Source organism: Ochlerotatus camptorhynchus, unplaced genomic scaffold, assembly GCF_037179485.1.
Source record: "Ochlerotatus camptorhynchus isolate MF236.1 unplaced genomic scaffold, CSIRO-AGI_Acam_v1.1 ptg000237l, whole genome shotgun sequence".
In the NCBI taxonomy this organism is placed as follows: Eukaryota; Metazoa; Arthropoda; class Insecta; order Diptera; family Culicidae; genus Ochlerotatus; species Ochlerotatus camptorhynchus.
In genome coordinates this window covers 149,166-167,886 of record NW_027040727.1, presented here as the reverse complement: position 1 = coordinate 167,886, position 18,721 = coordinate 149,166, and the positions used below count along the sequence as shown (strand labels likewise).

The following is an 18,721-nucleotide window of genomic DNA, read 5'->3' as shown; positions in this document are numbered from 1 at the left end:
TGACGCGAATTTTTAAGATATATTTATAGAATAATATTTATTTACAGGGTGAGGTCATCGATTTCACCGATGTATGCAATTCTCAATGGGTAAAATGAATATTTTAAAGTGTGTACAAATGACAGATTGTTTTGATAGCCATTGACGTGGAAATGGAGGATGTTATAAATCTGTATAAATGCGTGTGCTATATTTTAGAAACTGACATCTCTTCGAGTGAATGAAACAACATTTATTTATCGCAACATAATAGAGGTACACAGGAACCGTTCAATATCAGAGCCTAAACGCATCGCCAGGACACCAGAAGTGCAGGAAGTAAAACGTGTCTGCAAGCTGCGATTCATTTTCTTGACAAATGTGGTGGTAATTAAGATAAAGAGAGAGATTTGAATTTAGGTATTTATAGTTCATTTGTTTTGTTTAATACATTTTAGGTTATTCGTAGCATGTCCGGGCTGAGATTTGAACTCAAGTCTTTCAGGGTGAGAAGCATCCCGAGCAAAGCTGGAGGTCAAAATGAAATCAAAGTTTGCTGTTAAAATGTAACTTATTTTGAATATCCTAGTGGATCTCATGTTGGTTGACTTAGACACAGCAAAAATGAGAGCAACAAAAAACACTGTTGAATGGCCCGTATAACAATTACTTTTAGGAATATAATTTTTGATCAATTAAAGAAAATATTTTGTAATTTATTGATAATAATAGTAATAATAGTGAAAAAATTCGAAGTTCCGAAATCCTCACGTTCGCTACCACGAAAAGTGATGAAAGTACATCGATGCACCACCTGGGTGTCAGCGCCAACAATGAACCACCCCTCGTTCATCGACACCGATAAACGCCCAAAGGTCAAATGTATTGATGAATTTAGGCAAAGGTAAAGCTGGCCATGACTCATGAGACAGTTTTCAGATTTGCTATTACAAAACTGATGATGCACTAAAAAATATGCCATACGATTTGACAGGTAGCAAAACGTCATTATCATTTTCACATCATTTCCATCTGCTGGTCGACCGTCACGTAAAGTCATCAATTTTGGTAGCATGGCGTTGCATCGTCTTCCAGAGCCCCCTTATAAAAGCCGAGTGGCCAGTTTATTTTTTTCATTATCGGTAGCTTCTCAAAACCTTAATCGGTAGTTATCGGTAGATGGCTTTCCCGATACTGGAAACTTTTGTGAGCGGGGGGGGGCGATGACTCTGTGCTCCAGAACAATACACTGTCCTTCAGTTCTTCTACTTTAAACGTGTCGAAATCAATTTTTTCTATTTATAATCTAAAAATCTGTGATTCTCGGTAGGAAAAGTGAAAAATCGGTAGTTTTGAACCTTTCGTCTGTGAATCGGTAGGTACCCCGAAAATCGGTAGGTCTGGCCACCCTGGACAGGAGCCATCCTCTTTTTTCTGCAAGCGCGGTCATCATCAGCGGTCAACAAACATCGACGGAGGGGAATCAAAACAAACCAGAAATAGGGTAGAGCGCTACTTCGTCGTAATCGTTCATTTCCGTTCTATCGAGCAGAAAACATGTACCGATGCGTTCGTTCACAAGCTACAACACAAAGCCTATTAGAGCGTATTGTGTTAATATTTACACTCATTGTTCTCAAAACAAAAGAAGCGCTCTTAGCGAACTCGCTTTCTCTACCTTCATCCTTTGGACGAAGAAAATCCAATGGCGTTTCAATGCGTTTGGACGGAATTGAAACTCGTAGGACGAATTTGGAATCAAGAAGCAGTGTTAGATTTTTAACAATATCTCAACAATGTGTGGCTCTTTATCAAATTCAAAGGTACTTATGAAAAGGAGAATAAATTTAGAAGTCATCTTTGATAGAAACATTTCCTTTATTGTTAAAACCCGTTCAAGAAAGAGATGTAAAGCGTGGGTTGTGCTTAGTAGGACGGAAATTAGATCAAAAACCCTAAGTGAAAGTAAAAGTTAAATTGATTTTTAGCTTGTGCTGTATATTAAATGAATTAAGTAGTTTAAGACTAAAATTTCTTAAATAAAGTAGTGTTATCATAACGAGCAACTCGCGTGTGAATATCTACGTAATTTTTTTTTTTTTTTTTTTTATATATTAATTTATTTGTACAGGCTCAATCGAATAAACTTTACAGAGCCGAGTTATCATTTGCATTATACATGAATAATGTCTTAAATCTAGAGTTAAAGGAATTTAACCGATTACTCGCGGTCGTCTCGAGGTTAGTGGAGATTTACAAATTTTTGGATGGGGAAAGGGAGAAGGAGGTTTGAAATATGATTTATTATACAAAATTTTTTAATTAATCCTAAAACATGAACTTATTTCTATTCATCTTGAAAACAAACATTAAAAAAAAACTACACGCACAATACACAAACTAAACACAAGGTTAATCAAACTTACAATCTAAGGTCAGTATTCTTGAAGTAAACATATATGAGTTTCATAAACTCCAGATCACGTCTAGCTACTATCTACGTAATTGGAGTGCCCGACATTATACTGAAACGCCCGAAAAAGAAGAAATTTGTGTATCTGCCGGTCGTCCTGGGATTATCATCGGCTAATGCAATTTTCTGCTGCTGCTCGCAGTGCTCTCGACACCTCATTTTATGATACTTGATTTTTTTGAAAAAAAAATCCCTTTTCGATCAGAACTTTCTAGAATGCTTCAGAGGAATACCATGCATACATTCATGGTAGCATTGATGCCTTTATTTACAAAATATATTGATAGTGGCACTATTGCCCCAGGTGACCTTCTTGCCCCAATTTCCCCGTACACGAGGCTGCTGAACTGATAGCAGCATCAACATAGCTCGTAGCCTGTTAGATAAAAATGGTTTGAACCATTTTCAACCCCGCGTAACGCGCGCACATAACCATGAACATTATTTTGATTAGAAGCAGAATTCAATGTCGTGTAAACATTGAAATTAATGGTAGAAAAGTATAATTTTTGGGATTAACAAATAATGACTCAGCAGACAGATGCGAGTCCATATTTAAATCAAAAACGCATAATGTCCTGCAACTTGATAAACACGCTTCAAAACATAAATCAGACCTTGTATTAGTATAACAGACGCTCAAAAGCACAACAAATTTTCGTTCTACGTCATGTTACTTTATTTTTACATTGCTATCGCGGCATATCTTGTCCACGCAAGTATCATCCACAAGCTTTAAATCCCAAGCGACACATTTCGCGAGTAGTGGGTGGATCTACCGATGGGTAGATATCGATATGGAAGCAGTGTAAACAAAACAACAGAATGAGCTTCGTTCACCTCGGCAGTGGATTTCGAGCTTAGTCCGATACCACATGATAAGCCTTGCCGGTGACGACACGACATAACCTAGGCATACATAGGTTCAGTTTGGTTTTACTTCGTAGACTTTTGGGATACTTTATCGTCACGTGTGGCGGGATTTTGTAGTGAGGAGATTCTTCGAAATACCACAATAACCTACATCACCGAGCGCCTGTCCATCATGCGGAGGTTCGAATCAAACAAAGTCTGAGTGGTATCCAAGGGTATAGCGGACTAAAACTGCTGAAAAAGTTGACTACTTTCCGTGACCTACACTAACGGTTACACAGGCTGCCATGGATTCCTTCGAGTTTTTCACACAAGAATAGGTGAAGAAAACCAAATTCCCTGGTATTCCTTGATATTCCAGTAGTTAAGTTCGGTGCCTAACGTTTTTGGCATTTTATAGAATGCAAAAAAGACAAAAATCACGTGTTGCCAACAACGGGATTTTTCTAAATTCACGCATTTTGAACGTGGTAAGCGCCAGGTAATTGGTTCAAGCAGTTAGCACCTGGATGTTACTAGGAATGATAGCGATGTCTGCATGAAACTGCAACCATCTCCATATAAATCTACAAAATAAAAGCTTGCTTAATTGCTTCAAGGTTTCAGCATCATCCGTTTCTTACTTCGAGTTATTCCACGATACGTGAAGAAATGCTTGACATGGCAATTAACTAACCATTAGAAGTTTTTTTTTCTGACTGTTTCCGAACTCAACGCTTGGGACAGACATTCACCCAGTTATTCTACATCTTACATTTGAAGCACTTGTCTTTAATCCCATTCTATTGTTTTCGCTTGAGCACATTTTGAGACCCAGCTCCGCAGGAAAATCGTAAAAACAGAGCTTTCACTTTCAAAACCCTGTAAGTCAATTCGATCTCAATTGCAATAGCAACAACATCACAGTATAGAAACTTCACTGAGAAGATAATTTTTCGAGCTAACCAGGTTTACAATGAAGACCTAGAATACTCAATAAAACCACTATATGCTGTCAAGGCAATGCTTGCCTACGTATCTTTGAGTCATTCAATCATAAAAGTGCTACTCTAAGCGATGAAACAAAAAAATCGATCCAAGCAAGACCATCCTAAATTCTCATTCAGTTGATTACCTGAGCTGTTAAGAACATACATAAAAGGAACAAGAACTACAAGTGTTCAGAAATAAATCACCCTTTTCTCTTATCTATTTACCATTCTTGCATTTACTCAAAGGCGCTCCAATGCGCTCAAAGGATTGATTTTTGATGGACACAGCTGAATCGAGCAGACGCACCAATCTACTCGAAGACTAAATTTGGTTCGACGCATTTAGGTGTAACATCTAGTAAGAGACGCACATACAAATTTGGAGGACATATTTTGTAACAGTGAGGAAATGGACAATGCATTTGCTTATTGAATTAATACAATTATTATTTAATTACCTTTTAATAATTAAACAAATAAAAAAAAAATCGAGTTTATATGTATGGGATCCTAAAATCATTTTATATTTTATTTTAAAGGAGTATGCTCATTATGGGTTGTGAATGTGGGATTATTAAATGTCTCGAAGTGGGTTGCAATCAACGAAATATTGGAGCCATATTTTTTTATTCGATCAATATATGTCACAATTAGTCACTTTTTTAATGTTTAAAGTCACTATTTGGTACTTTGACTATATGTTTTGTATTACTTCTGCGTGAAGTCAACGATTTACATAGTTGAAGATGCTAATTTCGAAAAACAGATTATTAGTACGTTCAAACTACAGAGTTATAACATGTTATAACGGTTGTCAAATAATTGCAACACAGAAACCACCATCAAGATAGCGCTGTAACATATTATAACTCTATAGTCTGAACAAGGCATAAAGTGGTAATTTTTATACGATAGATGAGGAGATGAAAGTATAGAATTGATAGTTCCGTCTTTTTGCCAGTGGTGGGGGGGGGGGGGGAATACCCCTCACCATCCCTCTCCAACGGGGGAGTTTGGTAAAGAGAGATGATCAAACCTATTTGTACCTTCCTAAAGTTGTCCTTGCTCGCTTTCTACTCTCTATATACAATTTTCACACTGCCGTACTCTAACGGAACTATCAACTCTACACTTTCACACTATTTGGTAATTTTTCTCAAAATTTTAGTCACTAATGCCACTACTAAAGACCGTTTCGATAATTATAAATATACTAACGGTGAACCGTCATTTCAAACTGCGTGAAATATTTCACAAAATTCTGTCTGCATCCTGATGTTTACATCCTACTCTAGCACGTGTTGTCAGTTTTTTTTTTTTTTATATTTTGCGAGGAAATGCGTGGCCTTACTCCTGAACAAAGAAAACGGATTGCGAACAAATGGTGTACCGTGAGTGGACTTTCCTTAAGCAAACTGGCTAAGGAGGAGGTTGTGAGCGTTGGAACAGTACAAACCGCATTACGAATGTATGAAGAATCATGCACTTTCGAAGATTCTCCGAGGCGTGGAAGATAAGAGATCGTTTTAAGCAACCAAAACGAAGCAAAAAGCAGGCTACATTTGTGAAGACAAGAGCTCAAAAGCTGTACGACTCAATGCTGGGGAAAAAATCGGGTTGTATAATCTTGGATGATAAGACATATGTGAAACTCGATTATTAGACTCTGCCAGGACCGCAGTTCTACACTTCGCCCAACGGAAAGGATGTTCCTGAATCGGTGAAAGCCATTTACACCGAAAAATTTGACAAGAAGATCATGGTTGGACGGTAGCTAGAAGCTTCAGCTGGATTTTTATCCGGTTTCAACATTAGAACAACTTTATGTTTCTTGAAGCTCTCGAAACTTCTCTAAAGTGTTTGCAGTTCTCATGAAGCTTGATGTATCACCCTGAATTTAATTGAACTGTTCTAAAAATGTTTAAGCTTCCGCGAACTTCTGGACTTTCGTGAAAACCTCAATAATTTTCTTAACCTCTCTAAAGTTATCTGAAAATCTGGGAACTTTTTTAAATTTTCCGCTTATTTAGTGAAACTAATGGAACTGAAGTCCCCTGGAATGTCTCTTGTTTTGGAGCCTTACTAAGCTTATTTGAAACGCTACCAAACTGTCCATATAAGTTTCTGAAGTTCTCGTCCCTTACGTTAGACGTTTATGAAGTTCTCGAAATGTTTATAAAGATCTCTGTACTTCTGTGAAATTTTCGAAGTTATTCTGGACTTCAGGATCTTCTATAGGCTTCCGCTCCGCAGCGAAACAATTCATATAGTTTTATGATTTTCACTGAAGTTCTCAAGATTTGTCTGAAGTTCAAATTATCGAAACTAATTCATAACTTCTTCAATAGTCTAGAGTTTCCTGGTGTTTTTAAAACTGCCCAAAATATTTCTCAATTTCCTTAAAAATCACTAGACTGCCCTGCGTTAGTATTTTTTAAATGAACCCATCATTTTACTGGAATTGATTTAATTGCCTTTAAGTTCTACAATTTTCCTTAAGTTTTATAAAGTTTATAAACGCTCACGGAACTTTACCTTAAATCACTAATTTTCCCTTAATTTCTCTAAATTGATCAAATGTTCCGGTAAATTTTCTGATATATATATTTATAATTCCCTGAAGCTTCTAAAGTTTTCGAATCAATCATAGAATTCTCAGAATATCCCATCATTTCAAGGAACTCCTTGTAAGACATTGCAAATTTCCTTAAGTTAATGGGATTTTTCTGATGTTATCTAATCGTCTTCGAAATTATCGTGGAATTGCTATTATTTCTTGCATTCCAAAACCTTTTGAATCAATCGTAAACGGCAATATTTTTCAGCAGGTGAAAAATCTAATTACAAGTAAACAGCACGGCTTTTTTAAAGGTCGCTCAACTACCTCTAATCTTCTAGAATATGTATCTTTCATTATTAAAGCGTTGGACATTGGCAAGCACGTTGAAGCGCTATACACCGACTTCAGTAAAGCATTTGACCGCATCGACATACCATTATTAATCCTCAAATTGCAGAAAATAGGAATGGAGCCTGGACTTTTAAATTGGCTTCAATCATACCTAACACATCGTAAACAAATAGTCCGCTTTCAAAATAAACTTTCAGAACCAATTTCAGTCACCTCTGGGGTACCCCAGGGTTCTCATTTAGGCCCACTTCTTTTTATTTTGTACATAAACGACATTTCCTACATACTTAAAAAAATAAAATTGCTTGTATATGCAGACGACATGAAGCTCTTTATGGAAATAAGTAATTCTAGCGATGCAGAAGAATTCCAGAATGAAATCAATATATTCCACTACTTCAACTGAACGTAAAAAATGTACTGCAATAGCATTTAGCAGAAAAATTGAAACACCGCATATTGAAATATCATTAGGCAACCAAATAGTAGAAAAAAGCAAAATTGTAAGAGATCTAGGTGTAATCCTAGACTCCAAACTAACTTTTATAGAACATTATAATACTATCATTAGTAAAGCAAACAGAATGCTAGGCTTCATCAAAAGGTTCAGTCATAATTTCGAAGACCCATACACTATTAAGCTTTTATATACCACATATGTAAGGCCAATTCTGGAATACTGCCACCTAGTATGGAATCCATACATTTCCATACACGAAGAACGCATAGAATCTGTCCAAAGACAATTCCTTTTATATGCTTTACGTAAATTGAATTGGACTGCATTTCCATTACCATCTTATGAAGCGCGCAGCATGCTCATCGATATACAAACACTTAAGGAGCGCCGCCAATTTGCAATGCTTTTCTTCATCAACGACATTATTTCAATGCGCATAGATTCGGCAGAAATTCTCGCACAATTAAACTTTTACACACCTTGTCGATATCTTAGAACACGGAATTTATTTTCAGAAATATCGTACAGAACAAACTATGCAAAAAATAGCCCAATCAATCGAATGATGCACCTATATAATTTACATTGCGGAACTATTGACATCACTATGTCCAAGCAGCAAATAAAAACTAAGCTAAAACAGAATAGAATTAATGCATAGTATGTAAGTAAACATTGTAATAATCATTGTATGTAGTCTACACTGGCTTGACGAAATGGAAATAAAATTGAATTTCGTTATGACGTCAGAAGTACTCGGAACTTCACTGAATATAATGAAACAATTAAGAAGTTCTCTGTGCTTGCTAAAAGTTCTCGCCTTTTTTAATTAATGGTACTTCGTTGATGTTCTCTAATCAACTTAGCTAAATTTTCGAATTTTCTATAGATCTTGAAATTTCCATGATATAAGACCATTGAAATACTCTCATATTTTCCGGATGTTCATAGAATTTTTATTGCGTTCCAGAAATTTTCTCTGAGCAAACCGAAGTTTCCGGAAATTCCGGTTTCTGCAATTTCCTTGAAATTTTTTGAACTACCCTTTAATTATTTCATGTTCTCGGAGCTTCCCTAAAACTCTCAACTCTAATAAAGATCTCAGTTCTGCTTTTAAATAAATGGAATTCTCGTAAACACCTTTAAACTTCCCTGGAATTCTCTGGATTTCTGTGAAGTCCCTGAAATATTTCTGAAGATTTCATAAATTTTCTGAAGGTCTCTATACTGAATCGCTCCGAACATCTTAAGAATTCTCGATTTTATTACAGCACCTAATGGAACTATCCTGAATTTGTCTAAACTCACGCTTATAGATTTTTAAACCAATTCAATTGACTGGGCTAAAGTTTCGGGGCACCCCTTAAGATCTCTGGAATCTAGCTCTTTAATCTAGCTGAGATCAATAAATAATTCATTAAAGTTTCCACATTTTTGATAGTACGAAACGTCAAGCCATTGAAAAAGGCGTAATCTTAGACTTCCTAAAATGAAGTAAGTGTTCAACATTTAATGGATTTGAGCTAACGCTGTTTCTTTAAAACTGATTGTCATATCTTAAACACGTTTGCGTTAAAAACATATTTTTTACGCATTTCATAAATAGTTTCTTATTATAAACCTGGAAATTATCCGCCAAAGTTATAGAAAAACCTGGAAAGCTCAGGGAACCTTATTTAGCCAAATGAGTGGACACCCTGTAGATATTTAGAGAAGAATGATAAACGTAAAAAAAAATCTCTATACCAGGTCGTCAACTTCGAATTGTTCAAAAATAGAACAAAATATAGGCCTATCCAGAAGAATGATCAATCTTGAAATAAATTCACGTTTAATTTTTTTTTTTGAAATAGTGACTTATTGCTAGAAAAAGTGACTTTAGAGACTTTTTAATGACTGGCTTGATAAAAGTGACCAAATTACTAAAAAGTGACTCGCATCCAGTCCTGCTTATAACTCTGTCAATAGCGGATGGATTTTAATTCTAAACAATCTAATTTATTGGAAATGTTTCTACGAATCTCCTAAAATGAACACTTTATCAATTTTCAATAGGTCACTATTGAAAATTACACACATGTCCAACTGTTGCAATGGTGATCAAAATTATCACCGATTGCTTGCAAAAAAAAATTGTTTCCCTAACACAGTCGCCGAATATTGATACCGAGTACGTAATCCTACGCTCTACGACTCTACGGTCCTGTCTTGTATACAACCTCTTACTTTTTTTATTTTAAAGCGATTGATTTTTTTGTCCGTATTTTTGATCGTGTGACCTCAATTTCAGAAAAAAAAATCGAATAAAACGGTGATAGGGTAGAGAACTACTTCGGCCTAATCGCCCATTTTGGGCCTATCGAGCAGAAAACTTCAAATAAATCCATGATTCCAGAGTTAACAAGTCAATTATGCGTTTGGTACGATACTTTGGTTAATAAGCTACGGAACGAAGTCAATGAGCACGCGTGATATGAACGTTTGTACCCATTATTCTCAAAAACAAAAAGAAGTGCTCCGACCGAATCAATTTTTATCTTCGTCCGATAGGCCGAAGTGGATTCAAAGGCGTTTCAATGGCGTTTCAATGCGTTAGGCCGAGTTCAGAATCCGAGTTTGGCGTCAAGAAGCAGTGTTAGACTTTTGGCAATATCTGAACGATTGGTTTCTCTTTATCAAATGTTACGGTACGTACAGAAAGGTAAATACATTTTTAAGCCATCAATAATAACAGCATTCCGTTTGGTACTAAGCCGCACTAGATTAAGAAAGACTAAGTGCGGGTTGTGTTTAATAGCCCGGAAATGGGGTAGTTATCTCTATTGAAAATAATATACACATTCATTAAATGGGGACAAATCCGAAAATAAAACGCGTGAAACAGAATTGAGAGTATAAAGGAAGATAAAGAGTCAAGATGTTCTAGACTAACTCAATAGAAACTCGACTTTTAAGAATACTTTGAAACTTGGATTTCGTTTTATTTCATGCATATTTAGTGTGTGTAAAAAAATGTAATCCAAAATCTTTGCAACTATTTAGTGAGTTGATTATTCCTGGGAACGACATAAATAAGTGAGGGGTTACATCAATTACTGATCATACCAAAATCCTAAGTGAAAAATCCACTAATGGACCAAACAACTCTGAACACATGAAAGAAATATAAAACCTATCGATTTGACAACACATAAGCAACTACAACCGAATAAATTTGCACAAAATGGATCAAACCAGAAACAACTCCGAAAACAACCTCATCCAACGCTACTTACAACACTCTAGGATGAATCGCGATTATCTGATTTACTACTTTTGAGTGTTTACAGACAGTCAAAAGTTTCTGAAAGTACAGAAGAAAGGAAAAGACGCAAACTAAACTTCTGCCCACCAGCATTATTCGTCGATTCGCTACGGTTAGAAAGTAACTAGTCACTCTTTTCTATGTTGTTGTCGGGGAATGAAACGGAAAACTGGCGGATGATTCTACCGTGATCATGATCCATGAGTGTGTGGTTTGTGCCATCGATGTTGTTTTTGGATTTGTATGGTACTACTTTGCAAAAAGAAGGTTAATTTTGATTGCCATGATGATTTTCTTTAAAAAAAAATTAACAGTAAAAATTAGTGCTCATCGCTACCATCAGCCGCTGTCGGGAATGATAAACAGAATGAGCTGGTTAAACGAATGAAAGTTAGGATTTTTTGCGCTAGGTTTTCGAGATTGTATTGATGCTGATTTGTGATTTTTGACGAAGACGAAGTTTTTCATACTGACCTCTTTTCAGCTCTAGCGTAACTGGATCCGTCGAAAGTCGGAGGCATTTCAGCACTGCAATGAAGAAAACAGAACAAAAAGTTATGAGAATGTGAGTAGGAGCAGACGCTGGCGGAAGAAGAAGAATAGCACGCGGACGAATGAAGGGAAGAGCATTAATGGTGCATGATGTACAGCTGAATAAGAATTTAAACGAAGGTCTTAACATTATTGAGGTTGATAAACAAATCAAATTAAATTAATTTAAAAAGAAACAGACAAATGACAAAATTTTATATATTCTCGCAATGTAAAAAATATCCGGTGCAAATTGTGATTAGGGCGAAACAAGCAAAATGTAAAATAAATTGAGAAAAAAACCGAGCAATGAGTTTGCTTGTACTCATTGGATTTTTAATTAAAGGTGTAGCAGTATTTTTTATATTGCAATTACATTTATGATCGGAAAATTGCTCCATTTTTATTTGTGTTGATTGTAAAATCCCTGTTTTATTAATTTTCTCTTGATAACTCGTCATTTTTATAATTACGCCCGAAAATGCGAAACCTTAAGAATACGCTCTCATTAAATCGCTCCTAATATGTATGACAAAAACAATTCGCCCAATACTATGCGCCTTGTTTTGATTTCCTTAAAAGTGTCACCCTTAACCCTTAAATTTTTTGTCTTCCTAAATACGGCTTTGGGATCATTGGTTTCACCCGTTCATTCAAATTTTTCAAAATTACGCCCTGTCGCCAAAAAAGAAAGTGTAATACATTTTTAAGTTTGATTAGAAATAAATTCTGTTACGTCTTTTGGATTGCACGGATTTTTCGATAGTGGAAGATAAAAAAAATATTTGTGTGTATTTGTCAGTAGATCTTCGTTTGCTCCGTCTGATTGCCATAAAATATCAATTTGTTTACATTTTGCCAGTTTCGCCCTAATCACAATTTATTGCGGATATGCTAAAAAATAAGAACTATGTTTGACTATAACAAATATTTTTTTTTTTTTTCGTTATGAATTACTGAAACGAAAATAAAATCGCGTAAATCTACATGAATTCTCTTGTACATTTAAGCAAAATTGTGCATGAACTATGAGTTTGCTGTACATCGGAGAAATTTGCGTAAATTTTAAAAGCGAATTATTTTGAATAAAAAAAGAAGCCAGTCAAACAATAAAGGAAAAGCAAAACGAAGATGAACAATATGACAAAAAGATGAAAACATAAGTTAATCCTAGTGGGCAGAATGGTCTTTCATAATGGATTTCATGGGAGGCAGCTCATTTCTTACCGTCTTTGGTGGTGAATCCGTGGACGTCGGTCCCATTAACTTTCACGATTACATCACCGGCTTCGACCTGGAACGAACGAAAGTGATAAAGACAAATTATCAGTCAATTTGATCTAAACAAGGGAATCAGGTTGCAGATTGCTCAGTAGATTTAAAGTAAATGAATTCAGTATTCTGAAGGTCGTACACCTGTTTGGTATTATCCCAAACAACCTTAACCTACTATATAATTGTGCAACTCGGTATTGTGATGCGTGACAGAGGCACCATCATCGATTATGGCAGGAGGATATTCCTACGGAAGGATAGAAAGGAAGAGACACACACACACATTGTTGCGCTTGGTAAATCCGACAGGAAATAAGTGATGGATTTGTGCGGAAGGTAGGTCCGTCAAGGCATGCCAAAACGTATGGCAGGCAGGCAGAATGCACAAACCAAGGTGAGTTATATCCGCATAGATTGATTGGCGATAAAATGTGACGCTTTTTCCCGGCTCCCGCTCCCCGATGGCAGTAAGAAAATCAATCATTCGGACTGCATGTTTACTGTTGTGTGCTCAGATCAGCCCACGCAAAACGGCAAAGCGATAGAGTGGCTGGTTGTTATAACATTGTTGCTCCGAAAAAAAAAAAAAAAAAATACATTGAAGTGTAAATTGAAAATTTGTTTATCACTGTTGCACTGTTGCTGCCACTATTAGATAATCATGTACATATATAGTTGGAATGATCGTTAATTGAATTAACAGTAAATAATTTATTTCGGAATTTTAAGTGCTTTAATTTTCAACATAAATGCTGCCATTTTCAGGGGTATTAGTTTGTAACAAAAGATCTACTAATGTATTATGTTTTTATGTTTTCAAGTATTTCTTTAGAATCATCTCAAAATTTCTTCAGAGTTCATCTTAGAACTCTCTCGCCCCATAACACTCTAGAAATTATCTAAGAAGGATCTTAGATTCACTCTGCAATTGTCTTAAAATTATATATTGGGTTCGCTGTATTACCTAGCAAAGAATTCTTCTGAAAGAAACTCACGTTTCCCCTAAATCACTATGCATTCTTCTAAAATTACCCTGTAATTATCATCAGAATTCTCTCTAAATGTCACCCAGAGTTCTCTTGGAGTAGACCCGTAAATTCCTAGATATGCTCTTCAGAACTCCCTAAGGATCCCTGTTTGAGTTATCTAAAATCATTACAGCAGTAACTTTGAAACTGTCCTAGCTATTGCTTTGAAATTTACCTCAATGCTCCAGTGGAAATTTCCTTACAACTTGTATTACTATTCTTTTGAATACTCCTTAGAATTGCTCTGGAATTAACTTCAGAATTTTCATTGAATTATTTTATGAATTCCCTTTGGATTCATTTCATCTTCTTGTCTTGGAGGTCTCTTATAAATTCCTTAGAATTCTCGTAAAAATTACTTGAAAGTTTGATTCAGAACTGTCTTGGAATTATCTCTAAAATTACATCGGAATTCTAAGAACTGGGTTGTTTAACTTCGAAAAATATACAAATTTTTATACATCATCTGATGGAGCTTCGAGTTCTGAACACAACGATAATTTTATCGATCCCGTAGACATTCATCTCGATTTTTAAATCAAGATTTAAATGTTTGATCCTTGACACTAAATCTATTCGTTGACAGCTCGCTCCCATACAAAGTCCCACCAAGGAGCGCTAAGATGGTGATTTTTGCTAATGTAATCGTACTTATTTAAAATAGTTCCAGTGTACCAAAATTGATGAAGTTTTGGATTTCGGTTACATTTTTAATTCAGATAACCCTAAACAACCCAAATGGCCGGAGGTGAAATTTGGCCGATTTCACCCCAGTCTCCCATATCCGTCCGAAGTGTGGACTACGTTTCGACAAACATGCGTAACCAAGGGTGTAGTAGGGAACTGCAAAATCACGAATGAACTGGTAATATTTCAAACGAAGGACTATCTACTTCCAGGAGTCAAAATGTGTTTTACTAAGGTCGATTTATCTCTTTATTGTTAAGCTTAAGGTAGCAAAAAATGCAACATCTTTAAGTTTTGAAAATGTGTCCAGGTTCAAAATCATTTAGAATACTTCTGTTAGTTTTGAATTCTGTAAGCTGCTCATGATTCAGATTGAAGATTGAAGAACTTTTCTAAGCATGAGATATCAAATAAAAAATTCCAAGTTTCAGATTTCCGTTTTTTTTTTTTTAATCTTATACACTGGAGTCGCTTTTTACGCGGTACGGTTTTTTTCACGGTTTTTTTTTTCTACGCAGATTTCGGAATTTACACGGTTTTTTTACGCGGATTTCGGAAAAAAAAACCGCGTAAAAAGCGACTCCAGTGTATAACGATAAACCACGTAAATTCTGAAATTCTCCTAAAAAAATCCGAAATCCACGTAAAAAAAACCGCGTAATTTTTTACGCGGATTTCGGAGTTTTTACGCGGATTTCGGAGTTTTTACGCGGATTTCAGAATTTACGCGGTTTATCGTTATACACTGGAGTCACTTTTTACACGGTTTTTTTTTCACGCGGTTTTTTCTACGCGGATTTTGGAATTTACGCGGATTTTTTTACGTGGATTCCGGAATTTACGCGGTTTTTTTTTTACGCGGGTCGTATCACCCGCATAAAAAGCGACTCCAGTGTATCTTGATTTGTCTTCTGTAGTCCCGAAACAAATTCTATGTTTGTATCATCTTAATACCCTTGGAGTTCTCCACATGATTTCTTTAGAATCCTCTTAATAATTTCCATAGAATCATCTCTACATTTTCTCAGAGTGCGTATGTTTGGTATTCCCTTACAATTTGCTCCATAATTATCTACAAATTCTCTACAGAAGGCTCTTTGATTCACTCTGAAATTGTCTTGAAATTCTTAATTGGGTTCACTCTATTACCTACGAACTTGGCGTCGGTAGCATTGGTACTCAGGACGGAAAACAATGAATTTACTGATTATTCTCGTAAAATTCCCATGCAATTAGCATCGCAATTTCCTCTAAGCTCCTCAGTTGTCCCCTAAATTCCTTGCAATGCTCCTCACAATTCTCTAGGAATTCTTCTTAGAGTTCTTTAAAAGTGATAGCAGGAATAGCCTTAAGTATTCCTTTGAAACTTTCCTTATAATTTCTTTTAATTAAAGACTGGAACGCGCAAAAATTGGTCGACAAAAAAATTGTTTCTTTCAGTCAAAATTCATATCACAAAAATCTTCTTATTTTTCTTTTGGTAGTTCAATTCATATGTTAAAGGAAAAAATGTTCGTTTATTTATTTGGTTTGACAAATCCGAACTGCCGTGCCTTCCGCTTAACCCCTTCGATTAAATTTTGCACAGTGGTCTCATCGACCTTTATTCGCCGCCAAATGCCAGTTAGATTTAAACTGCTGCTCGTTTTCCATGCATTTATTAGTTTTTTTTTTTGAGATTCTGTTTGACCAAGGCCCAATATCGTTCGATAGGGCGGAGTTCTGGGCTGTTGGGATGGTTGTGGTCTTTGGGTACCACAACCACGTTGTTCGCATCGTACCACTCGATTGCCTTTTTCCCATAATGGCAGCTCGCCAAGTCCGACCAGAACAGCACAGGTCTATTATGTTGCTTTAGGAATGGTAGCAGCCGCTTTTCCAGGCACTCCCGGACGTAGATCTCTTGTTGATGGTTTCCGTAATAATGAAAATGCCACTTTTTAGACCACACGTATGGTCATATGGCCTGCCAGACGAGATATTTTTTTCGGGAACTTCAATAATTTGATGGTTTTGAAAATTTCAGCCACCTTCCCTTTTCCTGATGCGGTATAAAACTCCTGTCCCGGAAACTGCTTGAAATCCGCCTTCACATAAGTTTCGTCGTCCATGACGACACAGTCGAACTTTGTGAGCAGATTCGTATACAGCTTTCGGGACCGCTGCTTTGCCGACGTGTTTTGTTTGTAATCTCGGTTCGTCACCTTCACCTTCTTAAACGTCGACAACCCGGCTCGTTTCTTGGCCCGCAGCACAGTAGTATGTGAGACATTGAGCTTGCCAGCGACGTCTCGGATAGAGAGGTTAGGATTCCGCTTATATTTCACCGCCACCTTCTTCGTCGTTACTTCCACGTCCGGATTAAGATTGCTGCCGCTTCCAGGCTTCCTGGCGGTCTACAGACGCTCCCCGAACACTTTTAAGACGTTTGTCACGGTCGATTTGGCCACATCCAGCAATTTTGCCAACTTGGCGTGTGAGAACGTTGGATTCTCTTGCTGCGCGAGCAAAATTTTGACACGCTGCTCCTCTTGCTTGGACGTCATTTTGAAAACTGGAGATCAAACGGTGAATACTCATCATAGTAACCATTGTATATACACTCAACTTCCAAATGCAACATTTCAGATTTTTTATGCATTTTTAACAGAAATACAACAATTTGAAGTTGACCAATTTTTGCACGTTCCAGACTTTAACTTCAGATTTTTTATAGAACTCGTTTCAGAAGTCCATTTGAATTCTCCTTATGCTTGGCATTCTACTCAAAAGTTCCATGGAGTTCTCCTAAAAAAATCTTAAAACTCTCAGATCTCTCTTGGAATTATCTTTGGAATTACCTTGGAATCCTCCTCAGAATTCTGTTGGAAATTTCTATTGCATCCTACAAGAATTCCCTTGGGATTCTACTCAGAACTACCTTGGAATTCTCCTTACGTTCCACCTGGAATCTGGAGTTCAACAAAACTAACTGGAAAGGAATGCTCAGATTTCACTTCAAGTTTTCCTAACAATTCTTGCAATTCTCATCTGAAATCCCTTGAAATTATCCCTAGAGTTCCTTTGAAATTCACATCAAATTCATTTGTTATAGGTCATAAGCTGTAAAATTTATTATCGTTTGAGATTGTCAAAGTTTAAAACTTGTAGAAATTATCCATGTTTCAGCACACAAATAATTCAAGTATCAGAATTGGTGTTGTTTCTGACGATAAATCCAATCCAAAATTAATATTTTCAATAAATAAAAGCAAATAGCGAGGAAAATAAAGTTGATTGTATTACAATACGTTTTGAATTTCTTGAGAAGTTTTCTCGGCGTACTTCTATTCTTATTTTGAAGAATTCAATCATAACTATTCAAATCGACGTATCCAATTTTGTAAACAATCACTTTAATCGACGATTTGAAAATACTAAAAGGAGGATTACAATTAAATCTGAGAATAACTCCAGGATATCTTCAAAGGAATTCGGGAACTCAATTCAGGATTGTTTGCCAAACAAATTATGAGAAGAAATCTAAGGAAGTTGTGAGGAAAAAAGCCAATGAATTCATAGGAGACTTTCAATGTGAGTAGAATTCCAAGGGCAGGAGTGAGATTGAAAAGGAAATCTTAATATTCTTATCTTAATAATTAATATTCGGAGGATCTTTCGAAAGGGTTTCTTATTGTTAAGAATTGTAAGGCAATTCCAAAGAAAACTAAAAGAAAATTGAATTCGGAGTATAGTTTCATCAAAATTTTGAGGAATATGATTTCTTCATTGAATATGGATTGGGCTATTCTGAGGTTTTCAGAACTACTTGAAAGTTCCCAATTTTTTCCTGAAGTTAATGAAACAGCCTTGAAGTTCTTTTGTATTTGGGAAACTAACCTGAGCCTCACAATACTTCTCATCAAATTCTTAAACTTCCCTAAACTTTTTAGGATTTTCTAAAGTTTCCTAAATTTTTGTAAGGATCATGGATCTCCTCTAAAGGTTTAAAAATTCGCTGAAGTTCTTCAAACTTCTTTAAAATTTATGTGACTTCTCTAATGTTAACGGAACTGGCTCTGAGGTTTTCTGTTCTTTTTTGAAATTCTCAAAACTTCTCTAAAGTTTTTGCTGTGAACTTCTGAACTTAAGCAAAGGCTTCAATTAACATATAAACGTCTCCGAAGTTATCTGAAAATCTGGGACCTGCTTTAAATTTCCCACAAATTTTCTGAAACTAATGGAACTGA

At 36.0% G+C, this 18,721-nt stretch overlaps 1 protein-coding gene across 4 annotated transcripts in view; it reads right to left on the bottom strand.

Moving 5' to 3' along the window:
• Window positions 1-18,721, bottom strand: part of Efa6 (Exchange factor for Arf 6) — a 57,017-nt gene that overhangs the window by 27,184 nt on the left and 11,112 nt on the right. For all 4 annotated transcript variants that reach the window (XR_010517785.1, XM_065225803.1, XM_065225805.1 and 1 more), the window contains exons 2-3: window positions 12,730-12,796; window positions 11,446-11,499 (exon numbers count right to left, since the gene is read on the bottom strand). Coding sequence is in view for 3 of the 4 variants with exons in the window: in XM_065225803.1 (XP_065081875.1) it covers window positions 11,446-11,499; window positions 12,730-12,796 (121 nt within the window). In the remaining variant the exon portion in view is untranslated. The remainder of the gene's footprint in view (window positions 1-11,445; window positions 11,500-12,729; window positions 12,797-18,721) is intronic.